Raw genomic sequence first — 18,976 nt, 5'->3', positions numbered from 1 at the left:
CAAAGGGCATAACTCTGTATTCGTAGGTGCCCAGCGGTGTGAACATGGCCGTCTTCCACTCATCGCCCTCCCGCATGCGGATGAGATTGTACGCCCCTCGCAGGTCCAACTTGGTGAACACGCGTCCCTTGCGCACCGTCGCGAGGAGGTCGTCAATCCTGGGCATGGGGTAATCAGACGGTTTGGTCATCTGGTTCAAAAGGCGGTAGTCCACAACTAGTCTTTTTTGGGGCGTGTCTTTCTTTTTCACGAAGAAAACGGGACTGCCCCCCACTGCCTTGGACTCTCTGATGAAGCCACGCTCCAGATTATGCTCGATGAACTGTTTGAGTTCCTGCATTTCATCTTCAGACATGGAGTATAGCCGCCCCTTCGGCAGCGTCGCCCCCGGTAGGAGGTCAATCTTGCAGTCATATGGCCGGTGAGGGGGTAGCTTGTCCGCCTCCTTCTCGCAGAAGACCTCCAAAAAGCTCGCGTATTTGTGGGGGACCGCTTGCAACGTTCCCAACTGCAGTTGTGATTCCTCCTCCTCTCCCTCCCGTCGGGGCAGGATGCAGTGTTCTGCGCAATAAGAGGAGCCGAAGATCAGTTGTCTCTGGTACCAAGCCAGTGTCGGACTGTGCCTGTCCAGCCAACTCATGCCCAACACAATGGGCGTGTCCGACAGTTGGGTGACATTAAAACTGATGACTTCCCTGTGGTTGCCAAGGCGCATCACCATCGGTGGCGTCTGCTTCACCACCTGCCCCCCTAGCAACTCTCTGCCATCCACTGTGACGACTTGCAGGGGCAGAGTGGCAGGCAATAGCTGTATAGCGTGCTGCTCCACAAAGCTCTGCGCTATAAAGTCTGCGTTGCTTCCAGAATCCACAGAAAGCGGCACTTCGATAGTGACGCCGTCGGGTAGCTGGAGAGATGCTGTGAGCTGCACTACTGGTTTGGGTGGGAGGGGATCCGTGGGTTGCAAGATTGCTGGGGACTGCTTCACAGATGCGTCTGGCTGGGCCCCAGTGCCTCCGTCTCCAGCCAGACATCGTCGTTTCCCTGCTGTGGTTCTCCTTGCTGCGTTGCTGCAGTCACCATTGCTGAGGCTGCAGTGTGCTTGTGGAGCCTCCGGGGACACTCCTTCGCCAAATGGCCTGGATCCTCGCAGATGTAACACTTCCTGTTCCCTCTAGGAGGCTTCGCTTTCCCTGCTGCCGGTGCTAGGGCTCTGGCTGCTGACTGAGCCCTTGCACCTCCAACCTCCATCGGTTCCCCTCCCCCTCCTGGCGGAGGTGTGGATTGCGCACGCGCTGCTTCCCTCGGAACGAAAGAGAAACTTCTCGCTGCTTCGCGCCCTCCACGTCCTTCATCTCTGCACCATGGACGTTCTTCCAGCCTCACCCCCACAGTCAGCGCCCTTTGGACCACCTCCTGCGTGCTTCGGGGCCTCTCCCCCCTTGCAATTTCATCCTTAACCGCTGAACTTAGACCCTCCCAGAAGAGGTCTCTGACAGGGGGCGAATCCCGATCCCATTCTAAAGCACTGACCAGCGCAAAAAATCGGGCGTGATACTGCCGGACGCTCGCCCTCCCTTGTTTTAGTCCATGAATCTCCCGTCTGGCAAGATCCACATCAATAGTAGACAAAAAACACGCATCCATCGCTTTGATAAAGGCATCTGCATTCTGAAGCGCCGGATCTTTATCCCTCCACAAATTGCGCAGCCAGGCTTTGGCATCCCCATGCAAATGGGACAATATGAACCCCACCTTCTCTTCCTCATCTCTAAAGTCTTTTGCCAGCAGTTGCAGTGCGCACATTACGTCTGCTCTAAAATTAGGGTACTGTTGCAAAGTCCCATCGAAGTGAGCCACAAGCCCTCCTGCTCTCCGTGCCAATCCCACGCCCTCCGGTCTGGGTCCCGGTTGCCCTTGCTTAACAAGCATTTCAAACCTGGCGTGTAGGTCTCTGTAGGCGGCTGTAGTCTCCTCCTCCCGTTTCTTGGAAGCCAATACCTCTGAGGACAACTGGGTCACTGCCTCTTGCAGCGCGGAGATCCTCTGTTCTTCCGTCATCTTGCTAACCTTTGTGAGCTCGCTTGCAGACACCCCTCTTCCTCCCCTAGCGGCTTCTGCTCCCGCTGCGAGGTTTCAGGTTTCTGAAGCTTTGCTGAGACGGGTCTTACTGTCAGAGCTGCTACCAGGTCCCAGCTCACATAGGACCATGCCACACAGCGTCCACTTTAAAAGAGTCTTTATTGAGTTACAGGTTTCATTTCCGAACTGCAGCGTGCAGCTCTACACCTTCTGCTCTAGGTCGGCGAAGACCCGTCTGAGTCCCCGCCTCTTGCACACCAGCTTAATACCCTAGCCTTGCTCCACCTCCTTCGCCTCTCCCTACGTCTCTGGGTCCTTCTGCCCCCCTGGGCCTCCTCCCTTCTACTCTCCTCTGACGCTGACCCCCCTGATCCTTCTGCCTCCTTGCGGCGGGCTTTAGGACCTGGCTCACTCTCCGGGCTGCTTACTGCTCCAGCTTCCGCTGCATTTGAACTTGGCGCGCGCGCCCAACTCTCTACTTTCCTCTTAACCGTTGCCTCGCTCTCTGAGGAGGGCGTGACCACCCCTGACTCGTGCCCTCCCTCCTGCTGACAGCCTCCGGAACCCGATGCCTGGCTACCTTCCTCCCTGCTGCTCTCAGTCTTGAGCGTGGGTCCCGACTTCCAGCTGCTGCCGCCCTCAGTTATGAGCGTGGGTCCCGACTTCCAGCTGCTGCTCTCTGAATCTCCTCTGTTCCCTTCCTCCTGGGGTGTCCCCCCGGATCCCCCCCTTGCTCTGCTCACTGGGGCTCCCTTTTGGGAATCCTCTGACTCACTGCTTAGGCTTGGAGATCTCGGGTCGTCATCATCACTCATTCTCCCTTCGGCTTCCTCCCCCTCGCTCTCTGTTTCCACCCTTCTCTGCGTCTCTGCTTCTGAACCCCTGACAACGGTTAATTCCTTTCTGCCACTCCTCCAGGAGTACTTGACAGAGGTGCATCAAAGGATTAAGAAGGCAAGTCCCTTTTTTAAAAGAAGTTTAGAAATCTTGCTAAAGGTGTTATCCCCTCCTCCAAGAAGAAATTGGCCTGTCATGTTTAGAGGGAAATTCTCAGTGCACAGAAGACAAAAAGTCACTTGCTTTTGGGGGGGGTGATAGAAAGGTGTATACGAAGAACATAAGAAGAGTTTGCTGGATCAGACCAATGGCCCCTGTAGTCCAGCCTCCTGTTCTCCCATTGGCCAGCCAGATGCCTGTGGAAAACCCACAAGCAAGACCCGAACACAAGAGCACTTTTCCCTCTATGGTTTCCAACAGCTGGTATTCAGAAGAACGCCTGTCTCTGGCTGTTCATGACCAGGAGCCATTGACAGCCTATTTAAAGTCTTGTGGTGCAAACATTGCCTCCCCCCGCCATGAAATAATTTAAAAGTAGATGTAATTGGGTTTTTTTAAATATATATTTTTATTAGTTTTCCAATATAAAACTATACAAAACAAAACATCCAATTTATCACCAACGTCTTTTTTTTTTTACTTCCATCAACATGTCTGATAATTCTCCGTCTTAATCACTTCTTGCACATTTCTTAATTTAATATTGCACTACAATAATATCTTAATTTACCTTATTTTTAAAACAATATTTCTACCATATATTCTCGCAGAGCTTCCTGAAAGCTTACAAACGTTATCTGGTCATCACATATACTTTTCATATAATCTGTAAATTTAATCCAGTCTTCAGTGAATCTCTGGTCTCGTCTGTTCCGGATCCTTCCTGTTAATTTATCAAGTTCTGCGTATTCCATTAATTTCATTCTCCATTCTTCAATCGTAGGTAATTCTTCCTGGTTCCAAAAAGTAGATGTATTTGTTGTGTCCTTTCCACAAGGGCAGCGTTTACAGTTAATCCGAATTTGATTTGCGTTTTTTAGATATCTTCTCTCAGATGTCGGATTCCAACGGCCTGATGATATTTCCAAAGTTTGACCAGTTTCTGAGAGAGGTTCTGAAACTTCCTACAGCTGTGTTTGAAGGACCTTCCTTTGGGTACACAGAAAACTCTGTGCGGACGTGTTTCTCCCAGCAGGTACAGTTTTTGGTTTTTTTATAATATTTTATTAGGTTTTGACAATAAAAGAGGTTTTTTTTAAAAGAATAGAAAAGACAAAAAAGATACAAAGTTATAAAATACAAAAATACAGACATTAAACATAAAAAAGAAAAGAAAAAACACATATAAAAAAACAAAAATTCCCTCTTTCTTAATTTCTCCTCTTTGATTAACTTATTTTCCTGACTCCCTCACGTCTCCCATTTTTGTATCCCTTTTAAAAGTTGGTTCAGCAAATCCATATCCTGTTAGTCTATCTATTATTAGTCCAATCTTACATTTTACCTTGTTGCTACAAACCCCTGCAATTCATTTCAATGTCCTCAACATTCAAAAATGTTACAGTATTTCTGCAAATACATTTTATATTTCCTCCAATCTTCTTCCACCGACTCTTCTCCCTGGTCTCGGATTCTGCCAGTCATTTCCGCCATCTCCATATAGTCTCCAGCAGGTAAAGTTTTTGAAAGGGGAAGGTTTGGAGGAGATCCTGGGCTAAAGGCTTTCTGTGGTGCTGCTGCTTCTTCCAATGGAGCCTCCAAGCTGGAGTCTAGTAGAAGAGGCAATACAGCTGCAGTTCCCCTGGGAACTCTGCCTGGTTCTGGGATCAGTTTAAGCGACCTGATTAAATCAACATGGAGCACAAAGCATGTGTGTGAGAGAGACACTTAGAAAATAATAAAAATTACGTACATGCATTTGGTCTACAGCTGGGGGGTAATCAAAGCAGGTCAGCTCTGTCAGAAGGCACTTGGATGGATGGCGGCTAACAGATTGAGGTTGAATCCTGACAAGACAGAAGGACTGTTTTGGGGGGACAGGAGGCGGGCAGGTGTGGGGGACTCCCTGGTCCTGAATGGGGTAACTGTGCCCCTGAAGGACCAGGTGCGCAGCCTGGGGGTCATTCTGGACTCACAGCTGTCCATGGAGGCACAGGTCAAATCTGTGTCCAGGGCAGCTGTTTATCAGCTCCATCTGGTATGCAAGATGAGACCCTCCCTGCCCACAGACTGTCTTACCAGAGTGGTGCATGCTCTGGTTATCTCCTGCTTGGACTACTGCAACATGCTCTATGTGGGGCTACCTTTGAAGGTGACCCGGAAACTACAACTAATCCAGAATGCGGCAGCTAGACTGGTGACTGGGAGTGAACGCCAAGACCACATAACACCAGTCCTGAAAGACCTACACTGGCTCCCAGTACGTTTCTGAGCACAATTCAAAGTGTTGGTGCTGACCTTTAAAGCCCTAAACGGCCTCGGTCCTGTATACCTGAAGGTGCGTCTCCACCCCCATCGTTCAGCCCGGACACTGAGATACAGCCCGAGGGCCTTCTGGCAGTTCCCTCACTGCGAGAAGCCAAGTGACAGGGAACCAGGCAGAGGGCCTTCTCGGTAGTGGCACCCGCCCTGTGGAACGCCCTCCCACCAGATGTCAAAGAAAAAAATAACTACCAGACTTTTAGAAGACATCTGAAGGCAACCCTATTTAGGGAAGCTTTTAATGTTTAACAGGTCATTGTATTTTAGTGTTCTGTTGGAAGCCGCCCAGAGTGGCTGGGGAAACGCAGCCAGATGGGCGGGGGAAAATTTATTATTATTATTATTATTATTATTATTATTATTATTATTATTATTTCTCCTGATCAATGGGATCTAATGGTAAACCTTGGCTGGGGGGTGGGGGAGATTCCAGGCAGACGGTGGCTTTTAACTGGAGATCTGACGATGACCTGGCAGGGGCATTGATCTTGAGGGAGCCGTCCCAGTATTCTCCACCCTGCACCCATTTCAAGCTAAAACCGCTACTGGAAGGAGAAGGAGAAAGGACTTGGAGACTCTCCCTGCTGCTCTTTATCTGAGATGCAGGGATACTCCCGAAAGGGCAGCAGAGAGAGGGAGCTTCCAAAGAGACAGGGAACCCAAGGCAGGAGCCTGGAAGAACACGGCATGTGGGGGAATCAGGAGGCACCCTGTGCCATCGCAACTGATACCAAGCTCTTCCCATAGAGGGGAGCTGTGAGTTGTCCACAGAAGAGACACTCCACCCACTGTCCCACAGGATGCAAAGGGGGCTCTCCCTCTGGAGGAGGGGGCGGGTTGTGTGGTGCAAACGGATCACAGGCAGTTTCCTTCCTTCCCGGGGTCCACGTCCAAGGTGTGAGGAGGAAGTTGCCACAGCCGCTCAAGCCCACAAACTGCACCGCCTGTTCCTTCAGACTGATCCTGGTGGGAATGGGTGACGCAGCCTGAGGAAGCCTCATATGGATCCCTGTGAGGCTCCAGAGAGGAAAGTGCCCAGTTGAAGACAAAGGGGTGTCCTCTGGGTTCTACTGAAGTTAGTTGCATTTCAGCCCCAGTGAAATAAATGGGGCAGAAGCCTTGACAGGCTAAGGCTGCTAGTCTAAGCATGCCTACTTAGAAGATCTATCAGTCGATCTAATGTCCCACACCTTCTCCAGTGGAGCCCAAAGCGGCCCAAGTTTACTCATGAGTAAGTGGAGTCAGGGTTGAAGCCTAGGCCTGGCTCCAGCCCTGTGTTACTTCTGTTCCTGCTGCTACACCTGACTGTGGTTCTTCTGCTAAAGATTGCAAAGTCTTGTGGGACCTTGAAGACCAATAGATGCACCGTCTGCAGCAGCATAACACAGCCACCACTCTGGAAATGGCTTTGTGAGAATCTTCCATAAGTTGTTTTATGAGAGAGTCTGGAGTCTGTAAAGTCGGGAGATAAATATTCTAAATAAAATACTAAATAGTGAGAGAGATTTGAGCATGTGTTTAACTGCACAGTTGAAATCAGCTTTTAAGACAGCCTCAATTCTGGCAGTGCTTTGTGTTTGGAGGATGAAACTTCACTGGTCTTTTCTGAAACAGACCGCAGTTGGCTTCTCTCTCACTTTGACCTCTCTCCACAGAAAAAGGTCATGCTAAACATGTTTTTAGACACGTTAATGGCTGACCCGCCGCCCCAGTGCCTTGTGTGGCTACCTCTCCTGCACAGACTTGCCCACGTTGAAAATGGTAAGTGGATCACTGTTTGCAGGACTTTCCTTCTGCTGAGGAGCCCTGCAGCCCGGGGGCTCACTATGGCAAGCGTGGGATAGTAGTAGTAGTAGTAGTAATAATAATAATAATAATAATAATAATAATACATTTTATTTATACCCCGCCCTCCCCAGCCAGAGCCGGGCTCAGGGCGGTTAACACCAGTAAAATTACAGTAAAAACATAATGGGGGCGGGGGGAAACCTATTTAAAATACAGGTTAAAATGCAATTTAAAATGCAGTCTCATTTTAAAAGTAGCCCACAGATCAAAAGCATAAGGGGAGGGAAACATAAAGGTCAGACTGAGTCCAAACCAAAGGCCAGGCAGAACAGCTCCGTCTTGCAGGCCCTGCGGAAAGATGTCGAGTCCCGCAGGGCCCTGGTCTCTTGTGACAGAGCGTTCCACCATGTCGGGGCCAGTACTGAAAAGGCCCTGGCTCTGGTTGAGGCCAGCCTAACCTCCCTGTGGCCCAGGACCTCCAAGATGTTTTTGTTTGAAGACCTTAAGGTCCTCCGCGGGACAGACCAGGAGAGGCGGTCCCATAGGGATGTGGGATGTGGGGACCTGTGTCTTCTGTGCCGGAGAGCTCAATTTCTTGAGGCTCCCCTCTTATATGTCATCAGGTGCCCCTCCACATCAGAACCTAAGAGGAGCCCTGCAGGGCCAGACCCAAGGCCTCTCTGCTCCACAACCCGGGTCTCCCAGGTCCTAGTCCAACACTAACCACTATACCACACTGTCTCTCAGTGTGCCTCATAGGCATCTGGTTGGCCACAGAGAGAACTGGATACTGGATAGGACTGGCAGGGCCAGATTTAGGTTGGATGAGGCCCTAAACTACTGAAAGTAATGGGACCCTTTATATGTCCAGCTATCCTTTGTCAACAACAAATTTTCGCTGTTTTTTGTGTTGGCTATATGGTCATTTATGGATCTCATAGGTATCTAAATCCATCTGCACATAACAAAATAGGAGCCTACGCAACACAAAACCCTCTTGCTTTATGTAGGTTTTATTTTATTTGTTTTTTTATCTTATATTTTGGAAATATAAGATATTTTCCTTTAAAAAAATTTGGGGGCCCAAGAGAGTGGGGCCCTAAGCTAGACCTTGTTTAGCTTATACGTAAATCCGGCACTGGGCACTGGCCTAATCTAGCAGGCTCTTCATACCTGCCACACATCCACACAAATTGCCGCCTGTCCCAACTGTCTTCCAAGTTACAGCCTGTTTATAGCTTTACCATCTCTGCTCAGCCCCACCCTGACATCTATTTCTTGGTGCAACGGAGTGTCTGGAGAGGATTTTAGATGGCAAATCAGGAACTATCTAGAGAAGTCCTGGAGGAAAGATCTAGGTGCTGCTGCTGCTGTTGCATTTCTCACCCAGACTTCACCCAAAGGTCCCACAAAATTACAATAATAAAATTAGTTTAAAAAATCATTTAAAATGGGAAGAATAGGCTGGGTCCAGGAGTGCCAAGCTGCCCCCAAGATGGAGGGGCCCCTCTGTACAGCGTGTGTGCATGATGGAGAAGGCTGAGCACTCTGGAGTAGCTGGACACTGGACCTGCGCCACAGAATGCATGGCGCATGCAGCGGCGCTGAACCCCTTAAACCCAATACTAAGGGGGTCGAGGTACCTTCAGCCCCCTTGGGTGGGTGTGCCTGGGCGGATCCTAATATTTTCTTCGGTTTCTGAGACAAGGGTAAGGATGCCAGTGCCTGTTTAGCAGGCTGGCAGGCAGCCATGCACCCCAATTAGCACACGCCTGTTTGACGTGTGGGGAGTTCTAGGAGTTTGTCCTTTTGCAGAGGGGCGTGTGGGGTGTGCCTGGTTCAGGACGAAGCCTCCTGCTGCTCCGGAGGCGCTTCTGACTCCTCTTCCTCCCCTTTCCCCTCCCAGTCTTCCATCCTGTGGAGTGTTCTTACTGCCGCTGTGAGAGCATGATGGGCTTCCGCTACCGATGCCAGCAGTGCCACAACTACCAGCTCTGTCAAAACTGCTTTTGGCGCGGCCACGCAAGCGGCCCTCACAGCAACCAGCATCAGATGAAGGAGCACTCCTCTTGGGTAAGCCTCTTGCTCTCCTGCGGCTCAGGAGCATTGCTTTTCTGCCATGGGTGCGTTTGGAGCTGTGGGTTCTCTATCGTGCAGCCCCAGAGGTCTAAATAAAAAAATTCCTTCCAGTAGCACCTTAAAGACCAACTAAGTTAGTTCTTGGTATGAACTTTCGTGTGCATGCACACTTCTTCAGATACACTGAAACAGAAACCAGTAGGAGAACACTTCAATCTCCCAGGACATTCTATACAAGATCTCAAAGTAGCTGTTTTACTACAAAGGAATTTCAGAAATAGACTGGAAAGAGAAGCTGCTGAATTGCAACTCATTACCAAACTCAAAACCATGGAGAGACCTGGTCTGAACAGAGACATTGGATTCATATCTCATTATACATGACTAAGCCATTTTTCACCTTCTCACCCCTTGCCTTTTCCTGTAAGACCTATTACAGTCATTAAGAGTCGTCAACAGGCTCATCTCAGCTATCTGCCAATCTCCCATTCCCACCACCCTTCTGAGTAATACCCTTCCCCACCTTCTCACTATATAGAAGGATCTGGCAACTTCTGTTTCAGTGTATCTGAAGAAGTGTGCATGCACACGAAAGCTCATACCAAGAACTAACTTAGTTGGTCTTTAAGGTGCTACTGGAAGGAATTTTTTTATTTTGACTATGACAGACCAACACAGCTACCTACCTGTAACTGTCCCCAGAGGTCTGCCCATCATGGGAAGGCCAGTAGCCTGTCGGTCCTGCAGGGACCAGTGTGGAATGGCCACAGGTCCTCTTCTAAGGACACCTGCATGGTATGTTTTTGACACCACTGATCCTCCCTGTGTCTCTGAAGATCGATCTGTTGTCATCAAAGCTCGCCTTTATTTGTCCAGATGACCTGGGAGCCCAGCAGTGAACACCCATGTTCCCTATATCAGCACAGAGCCTATTAGCCACCCAGGGGCCTCTTGCAGGAGCCCAGCAAGTCATGCAGTTTCTCTTGGGTCGGGGAGGGTAAGCTCTCGAATCCCAAAGAGAGAGAGAGAGGTGGAGGGGAGGATCTTGAGAACAGGGTTGTTTGGCTTGTCTTTGGAAGAAACAGCAGGCAGGGTTGGGGAGAGAATGTGCTTGAATGGTCTTTGGTGCAAAACCACTTCTGGTGCTCCATAACAGAGACCTTGGGCTGCACTGCTGCTGCTGCCAGGGTTATATTTGCTTGCTATACAGACAGAGGCTCTGTTTCTGAAACTTGATGCCTTTTAAAATGGAAAATAAGTGTTTTGGGCTAGGAATTCTTTCCTAATTTCAAGGAGTCTATTCTGGATTCATAGCCATTGACAGGCATCTCTCTCTCTCTCTCTCTCTCTCTCTCTCTCTAAAAATCTTTAATGGATATAGGAAAGTGTTAGAATAAGGTGTTTTTTTATGGGGATTAAAAATGATGTCTGCTGATTCAGGAGAGAGGCTGCTATTTCTCAAAGACAACTCTCCACTTGAGCAAGGACTTCGGGGTGGCGCTGTGGTCTAAACCACTGAGCCTCTTGAGCTTGCCGATCGGAAGGTCGGTGGTTTGAATCCTCATGACAGGTGAGCTCCCGTTGCTCTGTCCCAGCTCCTGCCAACCTAGCAGTTCGAAAGCACTCCAGCACAAGTAGATAAATAGATACCGCTGCGGCAGGAAGGTAAACGGCGTTTCCGTGTGCTCTGGTTTCCATCACGGTGTCCCGTTGCTCCAGAAGCTGTTTAGTCCTGCTGGCCATAAGACCCAGAAAGCTGTCTGTGGACAAACACCAGCTCCCTCAGCCTGAAAGCGAGATGAGTGCTACAACCCCATAGTCACCTTTGACTGGACTTAACTGTCCAGGGGTCCTTTACCTTTACCTCAGGGGTTTGTTAGCAACCTGATCATTTTCTGACCTTTGTAGATCAGTAAAAGTCATTCTGACTCTCTGAAGTCCTCCACTCTTGCTCACTTCCTGGGTACTGGAAGGATAGGGGGCTGCAGCTGAACCTTAAAAACTTGACATGACTGTCTATTAAGTAGAACTTGCTTTGTGAGATGCATGAGACGGGCTGGAAATGAAATGGGTATTTATTGGTGCTGGAGGAGACTCTTGAGAGTCCCATGGACTGCAAGAAGATCCAACCTCTCCATTCTGAAGGAAATCAGCCCTGAGTGCTCCCTGGAAGGACAGATCCTGAAGCTGAGGCTCCAAGACTTTGGCCACCTCATGAGAAGAGAAGACTCCCTGGAAAAGACCCTGATGTTGGGAAAGATGGAGGGCACAAGGAGAAGGGGACGACAGAGGACGAGATGGTGGAACAGTGTTCTCGAAGCTACCAGCATGAGGGAGGCAGTGGAAGACAGGAGTGCCTGGCGTGCTCTGGTCCAGGGGGTCACAAAGAGGCGGACACGACTAAACGACTCAACAACAACAACATGCAAACATTCACAGAGTGAAGTGTGGTGGAGAGAAAAGGCCTGATGTGAGATTTAACAGATAATATAACTCCAAGGATGCACCCTTGGAGGAAAAATACAGTACACAGCCAGCATTTCCGGGAGCATCAAAGCATGAATAGGGGAAGTGTTGTATTTAAAAAGCTAAGTGTTAAATCCAGGTGTGTGGGGGGGAGAGAGCCGCTTTGGTGAGAGAGAGCCCCTTTGCAGCATGTGGCTGTTCAGCTGAGCTCCTGTCTTTGAGCCAGAAAGAAGCAAACCAGGAGTTCCTGATTGTGCCAAAGATGGTAGTACCTCCACTTCTCTTTCCCCCTGAAATGAATTTGGGGGTAATTATCCCACAATAGCACCAACTGACAAATGTATCATTTGTTACAGTTTGAAATTTGAACGTTACAACTCTCCAGTCAAGCGAAATACTAAATTCTAAAATGCTAATATTAGGGGATGATTAGCTGCTTGTGCTTAAAATGGTGCCCCTTCAGAGTTTGTGCGGCCCCACAAACCTCTGTGTGTGACAGAGCTCCTCAGACATGTCTGCTCTAGTCACTGTTAGAGTCCGACAGTGGCTGTTTGCGGAAACGCCTCCAACAAAGAAGTTCCTTAACGGAAACACGTCTCCTGGACTCACGACGTGACAGCTTCCGACGAAGCATGGGTCTCCCTGCAATTGCTTCTGACACCTCCCCACTATTTTCACTGGACGTGTCTCTCACCCCTTTCTCCCCCCTGCTTCCTGCCTGCGCTGCTGCATCTCTCTCAGTATCCCTGAGATCCTCCTCCAGAGACCCCGCGCTCCCCCTGCTGGTCCCTGCTTTGGCTGTTGAGTCTCTCCCAGTCTCTGGGAGCCCTATCACCTCCTTTCCCTCTGATGTCAGTTCCCTGACATCCACCTCCCCTCCAGGGCCCCCTTCCCCCCCGCCCCCTCCCTCTCCTCTGGGCGGTGAGGAGCTGAAACCCCGAAACGAATCCTCTTCATCTTCCGACGTCTCGAACATCTCCCTCCATCGGTCTTTGTTCCGACTCGCTGAATCCTCCTCCACCTCGGAATCAGAGAACCCCTCCAACTCCTCTTCTTCGTCTGTGGTGGCGAAGTATTCCCTCCGGAACCTCGCCACTGGCTGGGGTTTTCGAGGGAATCTCTGATGAAAAGTTTCAATTAGAACCTCGTCATCTACATCCTCTGCCCTGACCCAGGTGTTTTCCGACTCCGGTTCCCCTTCCCACATTACCAAATACTCTACTTGCTCTCCTTTCCACCTGGAATCTAGGATCTCCGCTGCATGGTAGCTGTGTTCTTTTTCCTCCATCGCTGGTCCCCTATTGACCCTCCCCTCTCTGTCCCCTATATACGGTGACAGCAACGATCTGTGGAACACTGGGTGCAACTTCATGTGGTTCGGTAACCGGAGTCTGAAAGCCACTGGGTTGACCTGTTGCGTGACTTCAAATGGGCCCAGTCTTTTGGGTCTTAACTTCTTACAACCTCCTTTAAATGGTAACCCTTGGGTGGACAGCCACACCTGGTCTCCCACCCTAAGGCTTTCCCCTTCCCTTCTGGTTTTGTCTGCCTGCCTCTTATATTCCTCCTTCGCCCGGTTTAAATTAAGTTGGAGTTGGCGATGGATCGCTTCCATTTCTTCAACGAACTGTTCTGCTGCTGGAACGCTCCAGTTATCCCCCTCCCCCCCTGGGAAGGCTCGGGGATGACACCCGTGATTGGCCAAAAAAGGGCTCATTCCCGTGGACACGTTCTCTGCATTGTTGTAAGCAAATTCTGCCAACGCCAGCTTCTCCACCCAATCATTCTCTCTGTCATTAACATAACACCTCAAATATTGCTGGAGGACACCATTAGCTCTTTCCGCCTGCCCGTTGGTTTCTGGATGACGGGCAGTAGAGAAATTAACCTTTACATGCAGTAAGCTCATGAGCTTCCTCCAGAACCTGGAAGTAAATTGTTTCCCTCGGTCCGAAACCACCCTCAAGGGGGCGCCATGCAACCTAAACACATTTTCCACAAACAATTTGGCGGTTTCTTCTGCTGTGACCGCATGTGAGCAGGCTATAAAGTGTGCCATCTTGGTTAACAGATCTACCACCACCATAATGGCTGTTTTCCCTTTGGACCTGGGCAGATCAGTCATAAAATCTATTGCCACTGCCTCCCACGGTCTTTCCGGCGTGGGTAGTGGTTCTAATAAACCTGCCGGTGCCCGCCTCTCCCCCTTGGCTCGTTGGCAACGGTCACACCCTCTCACATATTCACGCACATCTTCCCTGACCTTGGGCCACCAGAATTCCCTGGTAACCAGCCACATGGTTTTGTGTTGCCCAAAATGCCCTGCTGTGGGGTTATCGTGCAGTTGCTTGAGTACCTTTTCCCTCAATTCCCCTTCAGGTATGTATAACGCTCCCTTGTAGTACAACGCCCCATTTCTCTCCTCAAAACCCCCGGGTTTGTCTCCCTCCCTCCTAAGACTCCTGAGTTTGTTCTGGGCGTATACATCCTGCCCCGTTCCCTCTACCAGTTCCCTTTGCCCCACCAATGCCGCCCCACACACCCAGCGGTCCTCGGGAATGACATGGGTCTCTTCGGGTACACCCTCTCCCTCCAAATATTCAGGTTTGCGTGAGAGAGCGTCCGCCCTAACGTTCTCCGGGCCTGGTACGTAACAAATCTCAAAGTTAAATTTGGAGAACTCCTGGGCCCATCTCAACTGCCGTTGGTTGAGCACTCGCGCAGTTCTCCAATACTCTAGATTCTTATGGTCCGTGCACACTTGCACCTTCTGTTGTGCACCAATTAGTAGGTGCCTCCATCTCCGGAAGGCCTCATAAATTGCAAGAAGTTCCCGGTCGTACACCGTGTAGTTCCTCTCAGACTTGTTCAGCTTCCGCGAAAAGAAGGCACACGGTCGCCACTCCGACCCCTCCTTCCCCGGCTGCAGAAGAAGCACCGCCCCTATGGCTCGGTCCGACACGTCTGTTTCGACCCTCAGCTTTTTTTGTAAATCCACATGTAGAAGTTGTTCGCCAGAGGCGAAGGCCCTTTTCAGTTCCTCAAACGCTCGCTCCGCCTCCCCCGTCCAAACAAACTTCTTTTTGCTGCTGAGACAGTCCGTGATGGGCGCCGTCAGGTGGGCGAAGTTGCGGATGAACTTACGATAAAAGTTTCCAAACCCTAGGAACCTCTGCACATCCTTCTTGGTCTTGGGTGTTTTCCATTCCAGCACCGCTTGAACCTTGCCGGGGTCCATGGCCAACCCTTTGTCTGACAAGCGGTACCCCAGGAATTCCACCTCCTTGGTATGAAACTGACACTTCTCCAGTTTCACCCACAGTCGGTTGGCTTGCAGCCTGCTCAACACTTCTCTGACGTCTCTCACATGTTGCTCCTCATTCTCCGAATACACCAACACGTCATCTAAGAAGGCCACGCAATTCTTGTAGAGCAAAGGCCCCAGTACGTGGTTCATGAAAGCTTGAAAACACGCGGAGCCTGTTTGTAATCCAAAAGGCATAACTAAGTATTCAAATGCCCCCAAAGGGGTGAACATGGTGGTCTTCCATTCATCCCCTTTCCTTATACGTATCAGGTTGTACGCCCCCCTTAGGTCCAGCTTTGTAAAAATCTTTCCCTTCCGCACCCTGGTCAAAATATCATCAATCCTGGGCATAGGAAAAGCCGCCGGCTCTGTCACTGCATTTAGGGCCCGAAAGTCACATACCAGCCTCGGCTTGTCCGTGTTTTTTTTGTCCACAAAAAACACTGGGCTACCCCCCGCTGCCTTGGACTCTCTGATGAAGCCCCTCTTCAGGTTCTTGTCAATGAACGCTCGCAACTCCTGCATTTCCCTGTCTGACATGGCATACAACTTGCCTACAGGAAGCTGTGCTCCAGGGAGTAAATTGATCTGGCAATCAAAGGGTCTATGCGGAGGTAGTTGGTCAGCTTCCTTCTCGCTGAACACGTCGCTGAGATCAGCATACTGTGGTGGCACCTTCCCCTTCTCCACTACTTCAGTCCCTGCCAGGGTGGCTTGGGCCCCTGCTGACCCCTTTTCCCCCCTGCAGTGTTCTAAGCAATGTGCGGAACCGAAGGAAACCACTCTTTGATGCCAGCCCACCAGCGGATCATGTAGGGCTAGCCAGCTCATTCCCAAAATAATGGGAGCACCTCCCAAGGTGGCCACATTAAACGCTATCCGTTCTGTGTGCCTTGCCACCCTCATTATCATTGGGATGGTCTGCAAGCTGACTCCTCCTCCCAACAGTTCCCTGCCATCGATCGTGGTCACCTGCAGGGGGTTGCTTAAAGGGATAGTCTGTATCTGGTGTTCAGCAGCAAACTCCTTGCTCATAAAATTGCAGGAGCTGCCTGAGTCCAACAGTGCCTTTATTTTTAGGGGGTGTCCATTTTGCAGCTCTAGCGACACTTCAATCACTAGAGCCGGTCGAGGAGCTTCTGGCACTGGCACTTGGGGAAGGGGCACTTTCACTGCTCTTTGGCCTGGCTGCAGTGCCCTGATGGCAACCAGGCGTTGGCTTTTACCTGCTCCGTTTCTCCCTGCTCTTCCCCCTCAACAGCCCCCACCATTCCTTGCCATTCCTTCCTCTGGGGGCAGACTCTGGCAAAGTGGCCTGGCTGTTGGCAGAGATAGCATTTCCGGGCTCCCTTTCCCTCCTTCTTCGCCCCCTCACTGGGCTTTGAAACTGCGCGCGCGCGGGCTGTTCCGATTTCCATCGGCTCTGCCGGCGGGAAAGCTGGCTCAGGAATGTCTGGAATGCGTAACTCCTTCCAACGTTCCCCTCTCCCTTCCCGCCTCTCCAAGGCTCTTGCCTCCTGGCGCGCTCCAATGGTCAGCGCAGATTTGGTCAGCTGATCCATAGACACCGCCCTGGGGCTCCTGGCCAGCTCGTCTTTCACAGCTGAAGAAAGACCTTCTTCAAATAGCATCTGAATGGGTGCTGCCGATAAATCCCACCCCAATCTGTGAATCAGCATGGTAAATTCAGTCCAGTACTCACGGACAGATCTGCTTCCCTGCTTGCAAGCCATTAACTGTCTGCGCACCGCCCCTTCCTCAACGTCGCTGGAAAACATGATATCCATTGCACGAAAAAATTTCATAGTGTCCTTTAGGATATCGTTGTGCGTTGCCATCAGGGGTCGAACCCAGTCTCGCGCGCCCTTCTCAAGATGCCCAATTACAAAAGCAACTCGAGATTCCTCATCAGGGAACTCATCAAACTGGACATTCAGGGCATATTGCATTTCAGTCCTAAAGGCATGGTAATCCTTGGGGTCCCCCCCAAACTTCTGCACCAATCCTGGTACCTTTCTGGGGAACTGAGTGGTTCTCCCCTTCTTGTCTGCATCTTGAGCCCTCCTCTCCTCGAGCCTCGCCGTCTGCAGCGCCAGTTGGACCTCCAATGCTCGGCATCTTTCTTCCAAGCTTGGATCAGCTCCTCCCCCTGCTCCTCCGGCTCCGGCTGGGTCGCTCATGATGCTTTCTCCTGCACAGGCAGCGTACAGAGACTGTCGGACTGCTATTAGGGGATGATTAGCTGCTTGTGCTTAAAATGGTGCCCCTTCAGAGTTTGTGCGGCCCCACAAACCTCTGTGTGTGACAGAGCTCCTCAGACATGTCTGCTCTAGTCACTGTTAGAGTCCGACAGTGGCTGTTTGCGGAAACGCCTCCAACAAAGAAGTTCCTTAACGGAAACACGTCTCCTGGACTCACGACGTGACAGCTTCCGACGAAGCATGGGTCTCCCTGCAATTGCTTCTGACACCTCCCCACTATTTTCACTGGACGTGTCTCTCACCCCTTTCTCCCCCCTGCTTCCTGCCTGCGCTGCTGCATCTCTCTCAGTATCCCTGAGATCCTCCTCCAGAGACCCCGCGCTCCCCCTGCTGGTCCCTGCTTTGGCTGTTGAGTCTCTCCCAGTCTCTGGGAGCCCTATCACCTCCTTTCCCTCTGATGTCAGTTCCCTGACAGCTAAATACTAAAACGAAAAAGCAGACAAACAGATCCCTCTGTTTTGCATCAAGTCAGCGTATTGCACCTGACTCAGCACTCGGGAGAGGCTGGATGTGTGCGCATGTGCGTACGCTCACGCATGCACACTAAGGATGCTGCAGTGAGGGCAAGAGATCAGGGAATTCCCCTTGATGAGTGTCTTTCCGCTGACACAACTCTGCATGCAAACCAGTATGTATCAGTTACGGTTAGCGGAGCATAAAATGGGTTTAATGCGCAGTACCTGGATTGAGACTCTCCACCATGCACGGCCCAAAGGAAGATGCCATCATAATTTCTGTGGGTGTGGTGGGAATCCACAATATCTCTCTCCTCGGTTCACCTAAGACAGCACCTGAAGAAGACATGCCCAGTTTTGTGGCACCATGCTTCACAACAGATGCTGACAGTTTTGCGAGAGCTCGGCTTTCTAAAGAGAGAAGCACAGCTGGAAAAGGGCTATATTTGGAAAATGTTCAACAGTTGAGGAAACAAAAGGTTAAGGACCCCTGACAGTTAAGTCCAGTCGCAAATGACTCTGGGGTTGCGGCGCTCATCTCGCTTTACTGGCCGAGGGAGCCAACGTTTGTCCGCAGAGTTTTTCTCGGTCATGTGGCCAGCATGACTAAGCCGCTTCTGGTGAAACCAGAGCAGCGCACATAAACGCCGTTTACTTTCCCGCCAGAGTGATACCTATTTATCTACTTGCACTTTGACGTGCTTTCGAACTGCTAGGTTGGCAGAAGCTGGGACCGAACAACGGGAGCTCACCCCGTCGCGGGGATTCGAACTGCCGATCTTCCGATCGGCAAGGGTGTGAGAATGAAATACTGAACTGGCACCAAGCAGGTTTCCTTAGGGAGGGCAGAAGTTGCAACCTTGAGGTGCAGCCACAGAGATGCACCCCACTCTGGTGAGAGCATTAAATGCCCGTTTGCAGATAGTAAACTCAGTCCTTTACAGCAGAATGCATCAATTAAGTAATTAAAGGCATTATGCAACATTATGCAATGTGAGAATGAGACATTACAGTACAGTGGTGCCTCGCAAGACAAAATAAATCCGTTCCGCGTCTCTTTGTCTAGCGGTTTTTTCGTCTTGCGAAGCAACCCTATTAGCGGATTAGCGCTATTAGCGGTTTAGCGGCTATTAAAGGCTTAGCAGCTATTAAAGGCTTAGCGGATTAGCGGCTAAAAGGCTATTAGCAGCTTAGAAAAGGGGGGGGGGAGCGAAAAAGAA

General features: G+C 50.6%; 1 protein-coding gene and 1 long non-coding RNA gene across 9 annotated transcripts in view; one reads left to right on the top strand and one right to left on the bottom strand.

The window, feature by feature from the left end:
• Positions 1 to 18,976, bottom strand: part of LOC309529773 — a 405,398-nt gene that overhangs the window by 58,914 nt on the left and 327,508 nt on the right. The window lies entirely within an intron of this gene.
• The window catches only part of DTNB (dystrobrevin beta), a 114,372-nt gene that overhangs the window by 31,807 nt on the left and 63,589 nt on the right, over positions 1 to 18,976 (top strand). For all 8 annotated transcript variants that reach the window (XM_082217603.1, XM_082217609.1, XM_082217608.1 and 5 more), the window contains exons 6-8: positions 3,960 to 4,114; positions 7,056 to 7,161; positions 9,095 to 9,261. In XM_082217603.1, the coding sequence (XP_082073729.1) occupies positions 3,960 to 4,114; positions 7,056 to 7,161; positions 9,095 to 9,261 (428 nt within the window). The remainder of the gene's footprint in view (positions 1 to 3,959; positions 4,115 to 7,055; positions 7,162 to 9,094; positions 9,262 to 18,976) is intronic.

The sequence above is a fragment of the Podarcis vaucheri genome (genome assembly GCF_965113315.1).
Source record: "Podarcis vaucheri genome assembly, chromosome: 3".
NCBI lineage: Eukaryota > Metazoa > Chordata > Lepidosauria > Squamata > Lacertidae > Podarcis > Podarcis vaucheri.
This window is presented reverse-complemented; position numbering and strand designations above follow the sequence as displayed.